This window comes from Leuresthes tenuis, unplaced genomic scaffold (assembly GCF_036924035.1).
Source record: "Leuresthes tenuis unplaced genomic scaffold, fLeuTen1.0.hap1 SCAF_13, whole genome shotgun sequence".
Classification (NCBI taxonomy): Eukaryota; Metazoa; Chordata; class Actinopteri; order Atheriniformes; family Atherinopsidae; genus Leuresthes; species Leuresthes tenuis.
In genome coordinates this window covers 8114968-8137971 of record NW_027325367.1, presented here as the reverse complement: position 1 = coordinate 8137971, position 23004 = coordinate 8114968, and the positions used below count along the sequence as shown (strand labels likewise).

At 37.5% G+C, this 23004-nt stretch overlaps 1 protein-coding gene across 3 annotated transcripts in view; it reads right to left on the bottom strand.

Moving 5' to 3' along the window:
* Positions 1-23004, bottom strand: part of slc24a4b (solute carrier family 24 member 4b) — a 35972-nt gene that overhangs the window by 4773 nt on the left and 8195 nt on the right. For 2 of the 3 annotated variants that reach the window (XM_072362628.1, XM_072362629.1), the window contains 12 exons: positions 22759-22863; positions 12685-12761; positions 10221-10295; positions 10052-10136; positions 9847-9950; positions 8233-8307; positions 8123-8148; positions 7314-7367; positions 4420-4511; positions 2063-2232; positions 1669-1810; positions 68-234 (listed from right to left, as the gene is read on the bottom strand). In XM_072362628.1, coding sequence (XP_072218729.1) covers positions 68-234; positions 1669-1810; positions 2063-2232; positions 4420-4511; positions 7314-7367; positions 8123-8148; positions 8233-8307; positions 9847-9950; positions 10052-10136; positions 10221-10295; positions 12685-12761; positions 22759-22863 — 1172 coding nt within the window. The remainder of the gene's footprint in view (positions 1-67; positions 235-1668; positions 1811-2062; positions 2233-4419; positions 4512-7313; positions 7368-8122; positions 8149-8232; positions 8308-9846; positions 9951-10051; positions 10137-10220; positions 10296-12684; positions 12762-22758; positions 22864-23004) is intronic. The other variant, XM_072362630.1, reaches the window with a different exon arrangement.

Sequence of the window (23004 nt, the reverse complement as noted above, 5' to 3'; positions counted from 1 at the left end):
GGAATTCCAGGAGGATCAGCTACAGCATCTGTTTATCCCAATATTACATAATGTTAATTATACTAACCATCCAAACCATAAAATAGGAAAAGACTGCAATCCAGACAGTAGACAAGATGAATGAGAGCATGAAGTATTTCTCCCAACGAGGCTTGGCACAGTTTGGAACAGTGAAGAACAGCAGCAGGAGCAGGGGCCATGACATTAGCCACTTCAGCTTGCTGCCAATACCCCCTGTGAGAGAAATGCGCAGTAACAGGAAGTCAGCAGTGTCAGATACCCATCATGGGAAATAATGCTGCAGCAATAACCAAATAAAATACATCACATCAACATGTTTCAAGGTACAGTTTTAATACTGTTGCAAATGTTAACACTTTACAGAAATAGGGAACAAATCACTCATAACACATTTATAGTTTTAGAAGCAAAATATCTGTCCATTCTCGCTTGCTTAACTGCTCAGGCTCCTTGGTCTTTTTTTTTTTTGTTTATTTTATAATGCAGCAGATGTTTTCACTGTCTGGAATGCAGGCAGGTGTCTAATTACACAGCCATACTGCTATATTACACAAATGTGGTTTGGCATTGTCTTGCTGAAATAAAAGAGGTTTTGCTGAAATGGACATATGAATGGATGCATATTGCTCCAAAATCCACAATATGATTCAGCATCAAGGGTAATACAATTGCATTTACACCATGTGCTTAAATGCACCTACATAAAATTATGGGGTTTTTTTTGTGCACACATAACATTAAGTATCTAGCCTAATCCCTTTCCTGAAGAAAGTGTATAATTTCAGAGAATTTTAAATCCAAGCCCTCAGTCACTCTTGCATTAGCTCAGATTGGTTTATATGCAGGTTTTTCCTTTGCATGACAATTCAACTTGTATTTGTTAAGGAAACCATAAATTATGTTCACTGACTATTCTTCAAAGTGTTTGAGCCCATGCAATGGTTTCTGCTTTTAACCTGTCACAAAGCAGTAAACAACCACCAATCTTTTTTTTTTTTTTTTTTTTTTTAAATAGTCAGCCTCTAGGATGCAGTTTTTATTTTCATTTGAACCATTAGTGGAATAAAGTCTTTACACATTTTGGAAATAATTGCACAGCATTCAAAACAAAAGACATGAAGAATTGTAAGCTTTAGGTTAAAAGACAACTTCAGATGTCTCCATTTGTATTCTTGTCCACTTTGGCTTTAGACAGAAGGATAAACATGTCACCTGATCTCAGTTACCACAACAAGCACTGAGGAAAACTTTAATGAGCAGAATGTGTGCCTCAAACAACTATACTTTAACCTTCCACATAATTTGTAGCCTGATATAATGCAGCAACACTTCCACAAATGTAAATTAAGTGATTTGTTTCATGATAAATAAGTTTTTTCAAAATCAGTAGTAACTGACTGATAAAAAGGCAGCCTTGTCTAGTGGTACTATGAGAAGCCACTGACTAATTTGAGCAGACATCAATAACTTCTACATAAAAACAGAAAGAAAAGTGAAGCAGAACTACCTTTGGGTGTTTGGATAACAGATTTTGAAATATGATTGACATGCAAGGGTCGAGTATTTACCAACAGAAACATCTCCACATATGCCAAAATTACACACATTCATACAGTCCATTCATAATTTAATAAATAAATCACATACTTGGAATATGAAATGGTGAGATGGTTTCATTTTCCTCCGCCTCAGTGGGTTTGTCTTCTGGTACATTCCCATTCTCGATCTCAACCTTCCCATCAATGACTTGTGTCTCTACACCATTAGCGGCTTGCACCAACTTCTGACGCTTTCAGAAAAAAAAATACTAAGTCAAAGAGAACACAAGCAGACGTGCTGCTACTTTTCCGATTTGCCCCTACCATAATCTTATTATAATTTTTTTTTAAATGAAGTACACATCTACAGCTGAACTATGAAAAATAACATGTGCAACAAGAAAATCCGTCAACACTTTTACAGAAACTAAATAAATAACGATAGTGACTGCTAACATACAAGTAACAGATTTAATGACTGTAGCAACAACAGCCCAATGTACCTCTGTAATGATGAGGCGACTGGCCATGCGCAGACGAGTTTTGGGTCCAAAGTGGCTGGTGACCATGACACGGAGACCTGCCTCTGGAAACCTGAATTTTGATGGGCTGTCATTCATGATCTCATCCACCATCACCACTGAGCCACGGCTATAAGCCTTGCTAGGCTTGACTGAAGTGGAGGAATACATCAAGATACAAAAAAAATATATACAAGTTTATTACATCCTCCTTTAGCATATCTTACAGCAGAGAGGCCATGGATTGTATTCAAATCATCACATTGTTATGTAGTACGTGTGTTACAGTCTCAGGCAAAAATAAAGATTAATGTAAATGACCAGAAAACCTGCTGTCAGACGACATGCCTGAAACTTTCAGACTTTGAACTAAATTCAGTTCTAAAATTTTTTATCTTAATTAGTTGGTAGTCAATTATTTGCCACTGAATAAAATTTTAAGTTCAACAATTACGAAGAAAAAAAAAACAACTCCGATAATGCAAGTGTGTTTCCAGTGTTAAAATTAATGTATTTCTCCTGGATAGGACTGCGGAGAAGGAGCTTGTGAAAAATCTTTCACCAAGCTAAGACTAGAACTGGCATGCATGGTAAGATGTGAATCCCAGATTTGTTGTGTTGTAAACAACCTATTCGGATTCAATCATTTTTTAAATATGTATCTATGTTTACTTGTTGGCAGTCTTTCTCGACTGATGTCAATTGTGATGGATTACCAAAGACCTCTAGAACTAGACTAATGTTAACCATTGGGCAGAAATGCAAATTGCATCTCTACATGCTTTGTTACAGGGCTGTTATAGGGACAATCAGATATACTGTCCCAACTGTTCCATTCAACAGATCCCACTTAGTAGTAGTGCCAAATGTTTCAGAAGGTAACAAGAATGTAAAAACTTAACTTCCCATAAGACTGATACTTCACTCCCCTCATCTCTAAGGTAAAAAGGGCAGCACAAACTTCAAATAGACTTCCCCAATTGCCTGGTGCAGCTCTGAAGTTTTCTTACCAGCTTTGAATATCTACGCACCAACAAAGATGGATTTCAATGGACACAGCAGATTTTAAACTCTTCTATCTAGTGCCAGACATATTGAACTAATGGTCAGCTATAAAATGTTTTATTGGCAGCCTGTGAAACCACATTTGCCCTTTGTTGGGAATTAGCTTTAATATACAGTGTATGGGGAATAAAACAAGTTCTACAGTACACTTATTAGTTTAACTCAGCCCTAATTTGGCTTATTATTCATGCACCAATGCACATAAATTAACTGTGTAAACAGAGCCAGCAGAAACTGTTCCTCTTGTGAATTTCATTACCACTTCAGGAGTGAGTAGGTCAACGCTCCAGAGACTGGCAGAAGAAAACTAGTATGCAAGCAAAAAAAACAAAAAAAACTGGCAGCACAACACAGACAACAAGCAAGAATAAGTTTAGTAAGGCTAAACAGACAGGCATGTTAGCACAAATGTAGGCAAAGTGGGGAAGAATTAAGTCTCTGAGAAAGGTTCAGTGTCACTGATTAGAAGCTTTTGAAAAGGTTGGAAGCAGGAAAGGTAGAAGTGGAGGACTGTGGCTCAGGCAGAATCTAATGCCAATATCTCAAAGATGGTTTAAAAGACTTCTATTTCAGAGTTACTCAGAACTTCTAAAAAGTAAAAATCCCTGCTCTAACAATAAACTGCATAACTGAAAAAAATTAAACTACACATCTTGAACTGTTTTAAGAAGGAAGCTTACGGTGCTCATGAAAAACAGAAACAGGACAGATGGCTTTAATTACAATAACATTTTTTTTAAAAAGGAATGATTCTGCAGAATTATATTGAAATGGATACAGAGACATTGGAAATGTTAATTTGCTTTCAATAAAACCTACACCTGTATGCTCAGTATAGGCCTACAGCTGGTAGTCAGATAGCTTAGCATAGTGTAGCATAAAAATAAATGGGGACATGTCTATCGTGCTTCTGTTAACCTCCGACCACCTGGGTCCCCTTGTTTCCACACTGTCAAGCTAAGCTGCTTTCTGGTTGAGTGGTATCAATCTCCTTTTTCAACAAGGGAGCAAATGTTTCTCAAAATAATGAACAAGTACATTAGCCAAGCTTTCAGAAGAAAGCTATATTACCTGAAGCAGCAATAATTAGTTCAGCAGAAAAGAGAAGATTTAAGCCACAGAACCTGCAACGAAGGGGAACTACCGCAATCTTCCAGAGAATCAGACTCAAATCATCCATTTCATGGGGACCTAGCCTGTCTGATTAACCTTACCTGCTGAGAGTAAAGGTGATGACGGGTCGTCATCCCAAAGATAGTCATAATAAGTATTACCATCCTCCATCTCACTGCTGGCTGCCGCATTACCATTGGCCACATTTTTCTTAGACTTCCCCATGAAAAACCTCTGCATGCTGGTGTTGAATCTAATAACAAAAAATAAAAAACACAAAATAATTCAAGCTGAAGTTAAAAATCTTTCAATACATTTTGAAAATTAATTCACATCTAAGGTGTCCCACTTTCACTAAAACAGCATCAGCATTACACAATCTAGAAATTAGCTGAGATATGCTGTTCTACATTTGAAGTTAAGAAAAAGCTAAAAAATGTTCCCGGAAGGCAATCATAATTCTTTCATCAGCAACACACAACTTTAGTGAGATAATTCAATTACCATTTCATAAACATGGATCACAAACACAGAGAAATGTCTTTGAACACAGTGTACAGACTTTTAGCCAAGAAGCTGCTCTATCCCCTTAACACCTCAACTAAATCAAATCGATAATATATAGTTTAGTTTATGGGACAGGATTTAGGATGTCCAATTCAGTTATACACTCCCAGTTTTTGGAGAGAATAGTGATATGACTGAAAAGGAACATATTACCTTTTGTGCATTTAGAGCCAGTTTAGTTTAGACAAAAACTTAATACAGCTGTTGGCTCCGAGGGCTGAGGCTGTATTTGGTTTAGCTGCTGTTTTGACTCAATCAATAGAGCAATGTTGGCCAGCCCTGGTTCTCAAGGCACACACCCCATACATGTTTTACATGCAGTCTTGCTCCAACACATGGGATTCAAATAAATAGGTCAGCTCTTCAAGTCTAAGCTCTGCAAAAGGATCATGAAGACCCATTCATTTGAATCAGGTGCGCTTTAGCAGGGAAACAGAACATCCAGGGTAGTGTACCTTGAGGACCAGTATCTTGAGGACTTGGGAAACACTGCAGTAGATGTCCTGCTATATCACTGGAACCTGCACTTCTGTAAAAGATGTGCTGCTATATTGGCAACATCAATGCCATTTACAGCCAGCAAAAAAACTCTGGATAGCATAACAGCTGCGTGTCAGTATTACAACATAATAATGGATTTATACCGTGTTTAATGGTTATGATTGTTAGGATTATACTTGTGAAACATTGTAGTGACAGCTGTTTCATCCCTCGGTTGCAAGAGCTACAGTTCGTGGCAGCGGTCAGTGAAAGCCATTTTAAAGAAAACAACCTAGTTTTCTTTTTAAATGAGTAGTGGACACCGACTTATGGCCAGTCCAGAATCAGTGAAGCTCCACTGCAACTCTTATAATACTGGCCAGCCTCTGCCATGGGTCAAGGGAAATAAACAACATTGCAAGGTAATGTAAAGGTAGTCATCTAAATGTTTTACTAACCTTTGAGGGGAGTCAATTATTCTGAAGCTTCCCTCAAAACTGCACCAACTTGTAAACCTGATTACCACTCAGCATGTGCCGCTGTATAGCATCATACAAAAGCAAAGCTAAAACTATCCATTAAAAGCAAGCTTTTGTCTAGATAAGTGTTCCAACCACTTGTGGTCCTGGGGACCTCCTGTACGATTAAGATCAGAAAGGAGGCTCGGTGAGAAGAGGTGTTGAAATATTTACGGTTATCAAAAGAATGACTCCAATGTTTGCAATAATGTTGAAGAGCTCAAAGGCATGAGCTCTGAGGGTAATTTGACTGATCAATACCTTCAGACCACTTGCATTGGATACATCACAACAAGATGTAGTCATCTTGGCTTACTTGCCAAGTTAATATTAGATTAAAAAGAACAAACATCCAGGATCCTATAGGCATTCAGGAATTTTACAAAAGTTAAAAAGAGCTGGTAAGTTTTGTTTTCTTCGTAACATTCCCATCTGATAAAGTTTAGGAAAAAAACTGTCAGTTTTATCAGTGGCAACATTAGCCTTCTCTAGAGCTAGTTGAGAACAAACCATTTTATTTGAATTGGATGGACTGCAACAGAAATATCTAACACACAAGACATGTTAAAAGACCAAAGTTTGATATGATCCTAAAGTGGACAATTGTATATGCCATTTAATGTCCAGCTTCCATCAGCTTTCATCTGGCACAAGATTTATATTGATATTTGCATGCTGCATGTCACTTGAGGAAAAAAACTATCAATATAAATCTTGCACTCCTGTCCTGGAGAGTCAATTTAGAGCAATGATTGTTCTATATTAAACCCATTGTTCTCCATTTTGATTGGAACAGCCCAAAATGGTCAGTGGATATTTTGGGAGAAGGGAGACATATGACAGCATATCCTAAAGTAAGCACTTATTCCTCTAAATGAGAAAGAAGAGGAGTGATCCGGTTAAGCCTGCGCTCTTAGCCACTGCAGAGGGAGAAAGATTAAGCTCTTACGGCAGGCAGAGAGCAAACTGCTGCTGAGTGCAACGCAGATTACCAGCTGGACAGGGACAGTAGCATAGGACAGCTTGGTTATATTATTCGGTCTGGACTGAAAAGACACAAATGTGGTCTAATGGAGTGTGCTTCTGCTGAAAGTTGGGCCTAGCTTTGATAAAGAAAATAAAAACACACACACATACATACACACCAGGAGTGTAGAGGTCCTCAGCAGACAAGCAGGAGCTGTACTGAGAATCAAAGTGCTAAAACATGGTTCTATAAAAGTAAAAAAATAATTCCAACCATGTAAAATTGCACATTTCTGTCATTTAAATTGTATTAGCAGCAACAAAGTTTTCAGTAGAAAACCGGCTCCATCTGGGCATGGGGTATCAATGGGACACTCCCCTCCATCTGGAAAGTCACTTTCCTCTCGTGAGTCGTTTATACTCATCACCCCACAGATGTTTGTGTACCAGATTGTAGAGCAGAACATATCATCATTCAGCATGCTTGATTAAATAAGAATCATTAAAAGATATGCGGAACTCACTTCATGACAAGGATGTATCCTGCGTACATGACAACCAGCACTAAACTCTCCCACCTGATGAAGAGAAAAGACAGCTCAGGTCCCCACCCTCAAATACATGCACATAAATGGAACACGCATGTTTTGCCATTTGAAAATTTGGTGTTAAATCATGCATGTGCTGGAGGTGACATCCTGCAACTGTTTGATGACAACCCCTTCAACTAAATAAATTGTCAAATGTTTACAAGATGTTGTGAAAGGTAGTGATCATTGCTCATGTTGAGCATTCATAGATTTAAAATATTTTTCATTTAACAAAAAATGCAATGATACTTGATCTGGCATTAAGTAGAAGAAAAAAAATCCAAAACATTGATCTAATGAGCTAGAGTAACAGTTGGTCTACAGCCTTGGCATTCTAGTGTTCCCAAGCAAAGGAAGTTAACATCTTTACATGATATATAAACTTAAGCATCTGACACATTTTCAGTTGCTTGTGTTACATTTAAATTACATAAGGAGTTAAACTGCTTGGGCTAAAGTGGTCTATATTTAGCCAGAGATTTTCAGGCCTATGAAAGCTACAACTCAGCTGCAACATTGAAATAAGGTCTCATACTCAGTGCAACAGCAGCACTGAGTAAAGTCAGTTACTACAACATCTATTTGGAAATATTATAAAAGCTTCAATAGGCTACCAGCTGAAGTTTGCATTGAATTTAACTCTGGTCTGTCTTGTTTCTTATTAATTTGACTTTTCTACCATAAGAATTGCAAATATGATATATATTGTATTTCAACTGAAACCAAATGGATGAGTTACTTACCAAACTATCTTCTCATCATAGATGAACTGAAAAGTTGTGAAAAACAATTTTAGATTTGGGGAAAAAGATATTTAAGTAAGAAACAGCTGGTGTTGAAAAATGCAACTTACTGCAATCAAAGCTATAACAGACAGGGTGTAGTAGAAAGAGTCCCTGAAAACAGCCCACCAGGTCAGTATCACCACCTGAGAATTCACAGGTACACGTCACTTGATGTTTCTTAGCTATTTCTTTGTGTTTTAAAATTTTATGGACATTTTAGTTAATATACTATAAAAGCACTGTCAAAAGTTTATTTAAATTAGCTGGCAAGATTATAGTAAAACAGTTACTCTGAGATGGAAAACAGCACTGGACAAACACTTTTTTTTAGAACAGAATGAACCAATGAAAAAAGATTTTAAGAATAGCAAGAACATTTCACCAATTTTGTTTTAAAGACCTTTCCTGTTCTTTTGTTGTGTTTACTGGTATATGTTCTGTAGCAGCGACTTTAACAAAGTTGATTCATCTAGAGTTGGTCGGAAAACAATTGCCAAATTCAAAGCATGCATGTCAATGGAAAAAAATATGCATCTGTATCACTGATAAAATGATTCTGTGGCAAGCTGAGCCTCAGTTTTAAAGCTGTGTAGTTTCATAATGGTTCCAGTGGGACCACTCATCTTAACAAGTGCAGCGAGAGGATTCTACAAGTTAATTTGTCTCATCTACCATATATAAATCCTATTGATACATTTGACTTGATACATTTCATCATATGTGAACTGATGGTACAAAATCCAAGCGACAGCATCTGAAAACAGATCAGTTTACATATGGTTCTTATGACTGTAAAAATCATAGTCTGACAGCCCTTGTGATTTTGGTGATTTGCAATCAAGATTCTGAAGTCTACACATGTAGTCACTTTGAATCTAGCTTAATCTTGCCATTCAGTACTCAAATGGCAATATTTTAGGATAGAGAACTAATTTGACATGAATTCCATTAAAAATATATCTATATAAATAAAATACAGCCTTTATACATCATCACCAACTACATTTAGTCCAGTTAGAAAATAAAAATTAAATTCAGCTGCGCCAATGCCATCCTCAAAAGGAAGGTTCGTCAGCCAAAACAAATCACATGACAAGTGAGGCTCAGTTGATAGTGTTCCATTTGTCTAAATCTTCACAGATTTGTTTAAAAAACTGATCTATAAGTAATGAACTGTAAATGTTAAAGTGCAAAGGTGCTTGTTAACAGCAGCCTTAATATTCACAGGACAACTAAATTTATTCTGAGCAGAGGATAAATCTGCATCGGTGACAGATGAATCAAAAAAGCAAAAGGCCCTTTTACAAAAGAAGTTTTAAAATCTGCTAAAGTCAGTGCAACAAACTCATGCACTCATTTTAAGTTTCTCCTTTCTGGAAAGGAAAACAGTTGTACAAAACTTTTTTCTTTGACAGAATCACATTTTTTCATCCATCTTATTGTGCCATCTGAAATTAGGTCCTCTTGCTGATATAGCATCTTTCTGGCCTGGTCATGTCTTATATCCCTGGACTACTGTATCTTTTTGATAAGTTTGTACCTTCAGATGCCTTTGTTTCTTCTCAGCAAAAAAATTTAAAAAAAATTGTGCCACATGTGGTGCTCTGCAGTCTATAAATAAACACAATGATGCAGGCACAGCGGTAAGTCACTCCCTCCGACTCACATGTGCACACACACACCTGTCCTGCAAAGATCCCACAGACCCCAATGATGCATAGGATGTTGAAGACTGCTGAGCCAACGATGGTCCCCACCCCCACATCTCCATGGGTGATGAAGACACCTGCAAATAAGGAGGCAGACGGTTAGAACCAGGGGCAACACCAACCATCTGGGAATGTCTGTATGTGAATACTGCATGTGTGGAGTTGTACAAGTGTGTACCAATGACAGAAGCAAAAAGCTCTGGTGCAGAACTGCCAGCTGCCATGAAGGTGGCTCCCGCAACATCTTCACTCAGATCTAGTTTCTGCAGAAAAGAAGCAGAGAGTGCTGGCTTATTATGAAACAACTCCGTGCAACTCAAAGATGAAAGACTAGAGCTCTGCAGTACCTCGCAGATCTTTTCCAGCGATGTCACAAAGTATTCGTCACACGTTATAGCGAGGGCCAAGAACATGTAGAGAGCCTATTAAAAGAATCATAGGAGTGCATGTGTGACAAGGAACATGGATACGAGTAAAAGTGTGCATGCTTGTATAGATAGTCTTAACCAGCCGAGTCAATGCAGCCTGCGCAGAGGAATCAGCTGCTAAAAGGACGGGTGAAGAGGAATCTCGAAACACTACATTACCCATTACAATGTTTTAAAAAAAATTAATTAATTAAAAAAAAATAATAATTCAACTTAATCTGCATACTTCCACCAATATGAGCGGGAAGGGCAAGAGGCAGCCCATTTCAGCAGCTGAGCAGAGATCTATAAATTATAGATTAGGCTGACATCAGGGCCCAGCAGCTCTAACAAGCTGCTCTGCTCTATGCTATCCACAGGGGGCAGTGCAGGACTGCAGTATGAACCCCCCCCCCCATACATTTTGTTCTCCTGAGCAATGAAGCCAGGACAACCTTACACCAAGTTATATTTTAAGTGGAAGATAAAAATGCAAACAGAGGTAAATAGATAAATAGACAGCAGCTCAAATATCAATTTTGAATAAGTCTCTTCGTTATAATATGAACATTTTTAAGCCCTACAAGCAAAACATAACTAAAAGAATGTATTCATGCATCTATCATTTTCATAAGATTTAAGACAAAAACATTTCATATGTTACAAAGAACAACAGTTCCTTACATCCCTGCTGTAACAATTTTATTCAAATATATTTGTAAGCTTGCTTTGCTCAAAGGACACAAGGTTCACACCTTAAACTAAAGAGTTTAGTGTTTTATAAACTTATTTTTGTATTTTGTGACCCACACATTAAAATTCAACTCCTTTGAACAGGACAGGATGCTACTACTGACTGTTAAATCCAGCATGAAGAGTTCAGTCTCTTTCAGAATAATTCACCTGTGTTTTTATGTCAAGTCGGTGGAGCGCAACATTACTGCATGTAGACGATAGTCTCCAATACGGAGAAGCGCAAAACCATTAAAAATAAGAGACTCATTCTTATGAAACACAACATTTATACAAGGGCTAAAAATACTGTTCTACTGCATTTATTTATAAAGCTTTAGACACAGACTCCCAAGAAGAAAATGCTCTCAGAAACTCTAGAACCCTAAAATTAATTAATGACTTCTTGTAGATTGTTGTAATGTGTATGCAAGATATTTAAAAAGGCAAAATGCTGATCTATATACAAGATAAATTACATTTTCTTTAATCTCTGAAGGATTACATGTCCTGTTGTATATGCAATTCATTTTCATCACAAGCCCCATTAAATGTTAAATAATGATTTAAGAGAGAAGAGGTCATTGTGAGAACATAAAAATCCCAAGGTATAGTTGTGAATTTGGGGATATCATTCATGGTAAATATTTCTACCAAATTATTTCGGAATCTAGAGAAACCTCTGTACGCAGAGGACAGTAAAAGTTAGTATTTAGACCCCCTCCCCCCGTGGCAGAACTTGATTAAAGATAGATTCTGTGATGGAATTTTATTCAGAAAACCAAAGAACAGCTTTGCTGTTGCATCAATCAAATGCAAGTTAAGCACCATCAGACCCCTCCAACTTCTTTTTAAATGTTGTAGCAAAATAAAGTGATGAATGTCCATCTTATCATATAGTGTGACATCAAATGTCAACGTCATAATCTTGCAAGTCGTAAACTGCGTCTTCACATTTGGAAGAGAAAGAAAGAAAAACAAAGTATACTCTTGAGATTTTTATTCTGAAACTGCAAAGTTTTGTCATCTAACAAATTAGAATTTAACATTTTCTTTGGGTGATCAGGGATGCCACATCCTTCAGGCTAAAGATGAGCACAAATCAGGTTCTTTCTCAGCACGCCGTTTAAAAGTCACTATATGTAGTAGTATGGGGAGCATTAATGCATATTGCCTAGCCAACTTGCATATTATTGCTGAATGATTTAAACAGGTTTCGTAGCAACATATGCTGTATAAAATACCAAACCACGTGAAGCATGCATTACAACAGTACTGCAGCACAGCAAAATAATCTAAAATGTGCCACATGCAGTCCAGAGCTGTCACCAACTGAACAAATAGCATAAATTCTAATAATGAAACAGGTGGTATAACACCGTCAAACAGCCAAAATGTTTCCCTTTCAAAACTAAAGCAAATTGTCTCCTTGAAGTAGAAGAGGTGATGCCGCATAAAGGCAAACTTGCACATCCTAATTGTTCCTTCAGTGTGTTGCTTGTAAATTTGAAAGTGAGCATAATCCATCGTCAAATAAAGTAAATCTTATTTTATAAATGTGATTGTCTTACAATTTATACAACATCCCAACTTCTTGGAAATGGGATTATACCATGTTTTAACCTTTTTTTAAAGGATTATACAGAATGTCATCACTTGAGCAAGTTCTTACCGCTACAATGTGCAGCATAATGGCTCCACCCTTTCTTTCATCATTGGTGAAAAGGTCATCAGGGAACTCGTGTACCGCTGAGGAGAGAGGAAATGTCACAGTCACCACATCAGCAGCATGACTGCGAGGTATACATGTACCCACCCCACCCCAAAAGGACTGATTTCATGATGTGCATCATTGTTGGAGGCACAGGCCTGGGCTGTCTTGGTTCAGTTTAAATTTTATGAATTAATGTAGTTTTGTTGTTCCGTCTCCTCCATCCCTTTCTAATAGATCTAATGCAGAAAACTAAGATAATCAAGTAAAGAAAAAAATAAATCTAGGTAAAAGAAATTTTATAAAAGTTTAAAAAGTAAAAAAAATTTGATTTTTTAATTTAAGAGCACAAAATTGGTTCAATGAAATACCCCATCTGTAGGATGTTAAGCAAAGCAACCAATATTCATTCAAGCAAATAAAACTATCAGCGCTCTCCCATCACACCTCAACACTGACATAAAAGCTTCAACAATATTAATAGTTTTAAGTCATACAGAATTAAAGCAACCAGGCAGAAAATACTCCCATGCTGAGGACTCATCCATCATCCAGAGCTCCAGCTGGAGCACAGTGTGATCATGGAACTGCCATACGGCTGAGATCTGAGAGCACGGCCACTCCACAGTGCACCTGGCTGGAGACAGAAGCTAGCTGTCTCACTGACAAGAGCAAGCATCTGTGGGGAGTGGCCTCTGTCCGACCTGTAGGCTCACAACTCCCCTCTCCTTGAGACAATAGCACATTACTGGCATTTTATTTACACAAGCTGTAATTCATGTATTGAAACAAGCAAACAGTGGACTCTCTCCAAGATTACGTGAACAACCATTTTATCCTTTCCAAATCAATGCTCAGGCAACACACAAAACTGTTTTGTGGGGGACTTTCATGATTCACATGAAGTCACACAAAGATTGATTGTCATCTGTTCAAATCCATTTAATTGGAATCAGAGGCAGCAGTTAAAAAGGTACTAATAATTAGCACCTCCATAGGGAGAGACATTGAACCAGTCTAATTTAAGAAAGAAAAGAAAAAAAAGAAAATCTAGAGTCTGCTCACCTTGCTACATATGTGAGGTGTCATTTTGCCCAGCGCTAAAGAGATCATTCCAGAAAAACTGGAGTCCGACAAGAGGATAAAGGGTTAATTTTTTTTTTTTTTTTTTAATAAATACTGGCTACCCCAAAGACAAAAACGCATTGTCAGAGTACATGCAGGTAACTGCACAGGTGTGTCCATGTCTGATCAGAGAGAATTAATCTCTCTGAAACTTCTGCCAAGGGGGAAATTTCATTTATTTTTTCCAAGTTTTCCAGGGACACAGAAGCAAAGACCAGGCCTTTTCCAATAATGTGCTCTGGACAGAAATCTGTAACCCTCATCACACATGCACTACAGCCTTGAAAGTTTCTGGGCATGTTCTGTAAGAGCTGCATGTGAGAATACAAATGGCTGCAGGCAGCCAGACCTTTTGCCAAGTTTATACAGACTGCTTTATATAAACAAATCCAGAAAATCTCAGAATTAATCCATGTGCAAGTACAAATGTAATAGTGTTTTTTTTTTTTTTTTTTTTAAATCTTGTCCTGTCTCCTGTATGCTCCACCTCAGTATTTCCAGTTGCAGTGACTTGTGCATGTGTGAGGAAACTAGACCCCTGTTCTCCAGACAGACTTTTTCTGATGTTCAGGAGTGGAAAAATAGAGTTGTCTGGGTACGATAATAAACATGCATGTTGCAAAATCAAATGATAGGAAAACAGAAGATATGGCCATCTCAGAAGCTCAATTAAGCATTTTGCATTGTTTGACATTCATCCTAAAGATGTAAATTCATAAATGGACCATTCACAAGATTATGCAACAAAAGCTAAACCAAAAAGGAATAGCTCAATAAGAATTAAAAAAAAAAAAGGGGGGGGGGGGGGGGGTCATAAAATGTTAAAATCCAGAATTTGGTTCTTGGGGGTAAAACTCTCAAAGAGTCCCAGTTGAGGCACGCCAAGTAATGAAGGATTACTGTATATCCACAATTCATCTTGCAGTGGGACATACAGTATTTGGCTAATTTCACATCATCCACCCAAAAGATTTCTCTCATCACAAATGGTAATGTAAAGGAGCAAAACTTTGGACCATTTGCTTTTTAGAAAAAAAAAATAAAATCAATGTTTTACCAGTTATTCAGAATAACAGTGGAAAGAACTGGAAAGTCAGGTCATTAACCCCGCAGGGATCATGACTGCTTGAACAAAGTGGTCTACCTTTAAGAAAGGTCTCAGTGTGTACAGCAGTACCACTAAAATTAAATATACAAAAGTTGTTAGACCAAAAGGTTATTCTGAGCCACTAGAACAATGCTGTTTACAGCATAAAATAAAGAAAAGGTTTGAGCCCTTATCACATATGGTGCTGTGAAGTGGAACAGTGCTCACTTGAGACTCTTCACTGCATCCGTCTCCACCTCAACAAGGTCTGTTTCTGGGATATGAGACCGTGTGTACTCATGTCTGAGTCAGCACAGCATTGAAAACCCTGCAAAGGCAAATCAAATACGCCACAGGATGCAGTCCAAGTTCACTTCGTCAAACCCATGCCTTTTAGATTTCATTCAATTAGCCAACATCACATGAATTTTATCTAACGCGATATCTTCATAATAAAATGAAGAGCAGTCCCACTTGGACTGGAGAACACCAATTAATCCAAACTTAATTTGTAAGATTTTTTTAATGTTAAAAAGCAACACAGATTGCACTTGCTGATACTGTAAATGCAGCTAATTAGAGTACGGGATAGACCTATAAAATTACAACGTTGTAGACCGCATCCCAAATGTGTAATGAAAGACTGAAGAACACCTGACTGACATTGAAATCTTACACTTGTATCGACTGTGGCAAGTGACTTTAGCTCATTTTATCTGACAGGTTTATGTGCTAAATGAAACATTTCAGAAAGAGATGGCCTCGAGCAAAGGCACGATCAGTCACAGGATTTGTCATCCGTGCCCTCCATCCCGATTGAAAACAAGCTGCTCCGGAAACCAGGCTAAATTCAAACTGATACCTCATAGCCAAACAGCTCCATATACAAATTCTAGCTAAGGAAGATTAAACTTTAATGGTAGACCTGCATGGCTTGTAACTGTACTTTTTCTTTTTAATCTGTAATCAAATGCCATCCAAGTTCTTTAGTTAGTTGGTCTGTCCCTTACCACTTAATAAAATCTGCACCTTATGAGTGTTAAAAATAGGTGATCACAACAGGTGTCAAGAGGACACAGTGATGACAGGCAGGGGTCACCTTAGCCCTGTAAACAGCTCAGCCAGACGGCGTCCACAGGGTTTGTTGCCGTCTCCCGGCAACAGAGGTCACACTAGACATGAACATGCTTCCACAGCCAATTCCCACACAAGGACAGGACATACAGAGTGGGATAGACTGATCTTTAAGTGATCCATCTCAAAAGAGATGCATGGACAGAATGACAAATACCTCATTGAATCAATGGTTGAGTCAAGTGTAAAATCAAAGTCTTTTTTTAAATTACAGAAACTGCAAGTTGTCTGTATGAAGCAATTCAGATAAATACTGCAAAAACACCAGTACAATTTTAACTTTACTTTGACAAATGATTTTTAACAAAAGCCATTGAGCAGTAACCATCGATTACTCTTCTAGTAATAGTCTATCAGTTTACCAGTTAGAATCTCAATTAACCGTTTTGTGCAGTCTACAAACCACATCCCAGTGTTTAATTCACCTCAATGTTTTTTTTTTCATTTTAAAATGATTTTTAAACCATCCACTCAAATCAGATCTTGAACTTATGTTAGTTGCAATACAGCACCAAGACACTTAAAAAAAAAAAAAAAAAAAAGAATTCTAGTCAGCTTTCAGCTGAATAAAGATTTCATGGTGGCACAAATGTGAAACGGCTAGAACTATTCATAGTTGAGCAAAATAAGTTTAGATAAACCCAGTTTGAACACCTGACTGTGCTGCTAGTACAAGAAAACATTAACATTTCTGGTAATCCGTCTCCACAGCCCGGTCCTCAGAGTACGATACAAAGTAAACTGAGGCAGAGATTGTTCATGAGCTGCAATTCAGACACAGTTTTGCCTTAAATACCAGTACAGATCTGAGCTACCAAAAGCTGCTGGGTCATCAAGCAACCACGCATTAATGCATTTATTCAAATACTGCACCAAACTGTTACCTTGAGTTTACAATTTTGGACTGAACGTTTAGAAGTTATTTTCAGAATCAAGTAATCTTTTAAGACATGTCTGTGCTGGATAATGGCATTGTCATACATATTTGTAGTACTGATGAAGACAAATAAGTTGTCTTTGTTTGATGTGTCGGCCAAGTATAGAAGACTTATGATGGACTGCTAGACAAACAAATTGTGTTCTACCATTATCCTATTTGCAACTGAAGAGCTAAATGGCTCATTTCCAGAGGCAAAAGAACAATTAGTTAAAAATTACACAACCAAAACAAATGAAAAATAAAAGTAATGCAAGCAAGATGTTTTGGCAGAGTGCCTCATGCTACCTTCTGTCACTGCCTGCTCTCCGACCCACAGACCAGCTAGGTCATTAAATGAATACAAGTGACACTCCAGTACAGCAGTCAAGAGACCCTTCAGAGTAGAACGATTCCTCTGGGTCATTATTAGCCCATTAGATAATTAGCTTGCGCCACAGCAGACATCAGTGAGCAGCATGACTTGAATGCGACTGACAGCCATTCTTGTAAACATAAAGGCAACATCACGAGTCAACTCATCAAAAGATCAGAGGCTTTGCTATCCTAAAAATAAATAAAACACATACTCTTGTCAGTGTTTTTTTTAATGTTCTGAAATGTCACGTACATATGCTCTCAGATGGTCACATAAGCACCTTAACACATGCGATTTCACCTACATTAAGACACTTGCATACCTTTTACTCTTAGCTTCAAACATTAACACCCATCAAGCTTTTAGAGATTGTACAAGTAGGCTGTTTGTGGACCAGAGAACTCTTGGTTTAACAACCTAAAGGTTATGAAATATACACTCAGCTGTGTAGCCTACAGGATAAATAGGTAAAAATCTCCCTCAGGATGAGGCATGGCTCTGCTACAACCATATGACCATGTCCCTTGAAATCCAGAGGAAGTGTTATTTTGAGCATTTTAGAAGTATTACACACTGACCAAAAGCACAACAGCATACAAATAAGAAACAAAAAGGCAGCTAAATCAGTATATGCATGAATAAAGAGGTCAGACATTAAAATTGTTCAGCAAAGAAACAGGTTTGTGTAGGTGCTAGTGCAGCTCTGCTGCATTGTCCCATCACTGGCATGCAGGAAGCAAAGTGAGGTCAGTTTCCATTATCCACAGCAGCATAATCCCTGCTTGTTCCTTTCTGATGTCCACCTTCTGGCGTTTCCCCTCGAGCCGACGAACCCGCATGCCATTGGAGTCATGACGCTAACCACTGGCAGCTTTACCCAACATGTTTCTGCCAAAGTTCCAGCTTTGGTTCTCCCCAAAAAACTCAAATCCTGCCTTTTGTCTTGCCAACATCAGATCCCTCTGCTCACAAATATTTACTTCAAAACTCAGCTATTTTAGGGTGATTCCACATCCTCTTCATGCCAGAGGTATCCACAGTCTTCATTTTATGAAAAACTTTTCACACCATTTTGTCATTTAAAAATCACAAAAGTCAATTCAAGGCATTCTAAACCATTTGCTCTGTCCATTTCAACTTTTTGTGCTACCCTTCCCTTCAACTAGAACAATTATGCCACATAACCAGGAATTTAATTAATTGTTTAAGCAACGCATTTATGAAATATAAATTATTCCTCCTGCAGAACAGTCTCCAGTCTTGTTCTGCAGTCATCCCACAGTGAGTGTTTGGAGTGGGGGGGGCGTATGCGGGAATGTATTCTGTAATATTCTGCATCTCCCAAGCAAGCCACAACTCATTTCTCAGTTAATGTGCATCTCATGTTTCTCACACAACCCAGAAAAGCCCATAAAAAACATCTGAATCCTTAAAAAAAAAAAAAAAAAAAAAAAAAACTCTTATTCCAGATTTACTGCATGTTGCCCTATTTAGGTGAGAAATAAGTGTGCACTTGTTCCATTAGTCATGGGATTGCTGTAGGGAAATATCATGAGGGGGCATGACACAAGGTCTGCATGTGATGGTTTTAACTAAAGTACTCAAAGGTTGTGTTTAACATTTGATGTAGTATGGATTTGGGGGGCAGTGGGGGGGGGGGGGTAAAGGTAAAGAGGTAACACTAGTACATTCATTATTTGCTGTTAAAATCTGAAATGGAACAACTTTTAAACTATTTTAATTCTTAATTTGGAGTTATCATTGAAATTGTTCATCAAGTCTGAGTAATGAAGCCCTAACATTTTGTACACCGACTTTTTGGGTGATAAATACCAATTTACCATATGATTGAATGTCCAGTTTATATTCATTGTTGATCATTTAAATTTGGTTTAGATTCAGCACTTCTGCTTGATGGCATTTAAACATTTGTATTCAATGAGGCCATCTGGGAAGTCAAACTATTGATTGTTTTGCTACAAGTGGGCTTGACGGCAATGATAATAGTTTCAGTCGGCTCATAATTTGAGACATTTTACCAATGTGGTAAACATCCATTTGCAAATTCAAGGCTCACTAGTAAGTTTAACTTAATTACTTTTATTCTACAAATAAACTTTACAGATGTGCAGAACAACACTAGTAAATCTATTTTTTTCCAAATGTGGGTTAAAAAGTGACGTAGTTGCAACTCAAGTTCAAACTCAAGTTAAATTTAAGAAAGAAGGGTTACTGCAGATCATGTAATTATAAGCCTGTTCGCAATCAATGGCCAATGCTTACTATAGGCTACCAAAGACTTCAACTTTCATGTTCAGTTCCATTTGCCACATTGATAATTTACAATTTGAATTAAAATATTAAGACAATATTGTGTGGGTTTGATAGACTACGCAATACCATTTGTTTAACCTTTTGGGTAGATTCAGACAACAAATTTACTGAAATTTATAAAAGATGTTTGGTTTAACCAGTGCAAGACAGAATGAGGTCTATGTGGCAGTTTGCAAGTCAGACTGGCTTTTGGTTCAGAAACAAGAAATCTTTCACATTTGTGGTTTGCAAAAACATTTGATGCCAACATTCTGACAAGTCTGTGGAAGCCTGCACTTATAATCAAGATGGAGCACAAAACAGCAGTTTCTACTGCACCTTGTGTTTTCCAGGAGTCATTATTGAATGGCCTATAAAAAGAGGTACTTATGATGAATGACTGCCTTAGCCGCACAAATCTCAAGACAAGCAAAAACAACATTAGCACCCCAGGAACCCAGAAAAAAAGGCTCCCTTGCTGATCACAGAAATAATGAGGAAATGGCTGAGACCAAAGCTAGCTGGGTGTAATCTATGCAACCCACAAACAGATGCCTAATTAAACTGAGCTTTAGATGATACAGAGACTCTGCATAAAGCAGAAACTTCCAATAATAATTCCCATCTAGTTTAGCCTGGTTCCATCCACGGTCAAATCTCACCCTTGTGGGGCTAGTGCCACCATTCATCTACAGCTGGTCGTTTAATCCACAGAGCAGGCCAACAACCACAATTTAAGAGATAAGGGGTGCTATACAATTCTTACCATTTATAAAAGGAGAATGCTATCAAAAAACTCTTTGCAGCCAGAACATTCTAGCTAATGCTTAATTTTCATACAGCTGTGCTAACTGGGAATAATGTCAATAGTTGATACCCAGAGAGTAACTGATCAGCTTCTGAGAGCACCAGTCTGGATGATATATAATCAAGAAGCATGATATAATATTGCCTTTGTGAAATGTGATAATTTTGCATTTGGTAAAATACCTTATGTGCTTTTAGTAGATCTATTTAAAAAAAAAACAAAAAAAAAAACTTAGGTCTCACCACTGCAAACCCACAGAACAGCTTAGTGCAAGTGTAGTTGGAGTCTTTGCAGCACTGTTGTATCTGAACTTTGCAGATAAAATAAATAAAAACCTAGCTTTGTTTTTCTAAATACTGTTAATGAAATCATTCAGAGGATGTGGCTATATGATGAAAAAAAAATAGATTTACATAAACCTGAAGGTTAACAAAGAAAATGGTTCAGGCATCAGTCCATACAAATTGCCTATAGATCATTTTAATAATGTGGCTACTCTTCCTAGGAGTGGACAGTGAATGTAAAAAGATGGGAGAATAAAAGAACACTTTACTAAAGACCTGAAGGAAGCACTGATGTTCATGAGTCACATGCAGATTGTGGTGCACTGTTGCGTGGTAAGACACCACTGAGCAGCTTGACAACACTTGAGAAATACTTTGTTGACTAAGGTTGAATTAATGAGGAAGTGCAAGCAGTGTGGTATAAAATTAGTGCTGCCATCAAGTAAAGATAAGAGCAACTTGAAATCTTGCCTCTGCTGAGCTGATGTAGAAGTGTAGTCAACACTTGCTTTTCAACTCAGGTGGTCTTAAGTCTGCAACCATGACAGGATTATTCACATGAGTCATAAGTCATATGATAAGCTTACACCAGCAACACAGGGCAGTAGCCGGATAAGAGGCGCCCAAAAAGAAATGTGTGGAATGTTAAGTCCGGTCTTGTGCCTTGGCTGCTGAAGATATTTCAATGAGAGGAAAGGATAAAAAAAATTTTTTTAAAAGTAAGTATTAGAAGAAAAACTGAGCGCACAGTGCCGTCTTTGAGAACTTCAGACCAACATGGCACCATTAGACAGAATAAGTTTAAGCAGTCACTGTGCGATTCGGTGTCAGTGATTTGAAAACTGCTTATTTTTCTTGTTCATTCAAAGAGGTAACAATACTGATGATGTCACCAATTTGTCACCAATGAAGTAATAGTCCAGTCCTCATTGAGTCATAGTAAATTTAACACTTTAAAATGCCTCCATATCGTCTGTGCCCTGATATACTTTGTCTGCTAGGTAAATGCCAAGTTGTGGCACAAAATATTGAGATGTAAAATGCAAGCCAAATAAATCCATCAACAATATAAAGTCACTTATGATTTGAGAGTATTTTGTCATGAAAAAAAAAAAAGCAGGTAGTCCCTATGAAAGACGAAGTGGCCAAATGGCACTTAACTTCTATCCCTAGCAGCTTCCTTGTCATTCTTTTCCCACTGAGTCATGCAGGGTCACACAAAGCTCATGTGAGTCAGTTTGAGGAAAAACAAGACTGGTCAGACTGAAGCAATTCAAATAACACAAAAACAGTTGGACAAAGTGACATTCCTTGGCATCACCAAGACTGTTTGCGTGCCGTTTAAAGTCGAGAATTTTGTAGAAAAGGAGAAAAAAAATTTCTGCCTAAAAAGATAAAGTTAACAGAATGCTGCTTCATTTAAATGTACGAAAAATGCTATAACAAATACCAACCTTTTAATACATTCTATTATTCAATACAAGTCAGGTCATCTATACTGAGAAATTTAAGAAGCATATCATCTGTTTGTTTTCACACCACTAAATTGATGCCTTTTTCCTTACATGGATCCATTAAAAGATCTGTGGCATCGTGCTAAATGCCTTACCTTTGACTGTAAAAGTCAGGCCTTGTATGGTTTTATCATTGGACTGCAGCAAAAGGATCACAAGATCAGTCCTGAGAACATAAATTTGCTGCAAATACTTAAAAAGGCATTCAAAGTAAGAAAGTACAGGTTTGAAAGATTACTGATGTAGTTTTACATTACCGTCTACGCTAGGTGGAGCCAGTTTAAACTATTTTATGTAGAATTGACACCAAATCTGAGGTATCAGATTTAAAAAAAAAAATAAAAATAAAAAATAAAAAGTTCCAATACTCAAATCTGATAAATTTAGTTATTTTTTTCAAAAAATTTTAAACCATACATGAAGTTTGGAGAGGTGAATGATTTTTGTTTAAAAAATAAAATGAATTATACCGTACCTGGTTCTGAGCAGTTCTTCGGCTCCGTCTCATTTTCCAATGAAGCCATTAGCCGTCTCCCCCAGTGTTCAAGGTCCGGATGTCCCTCTACAATCATTCCATGCCCTGAAACAGAATATAAAGAGCTCTGGTTATCAAACACCTACAGTAAGCTTGCAGCAATTTCTACAGTGTGCTGGATGTTAAATGTAGTTGCAGCATTCCCGTTAAAGGTTTTTCCCTTTTTGCTGAAGGAAAACCTTGAAA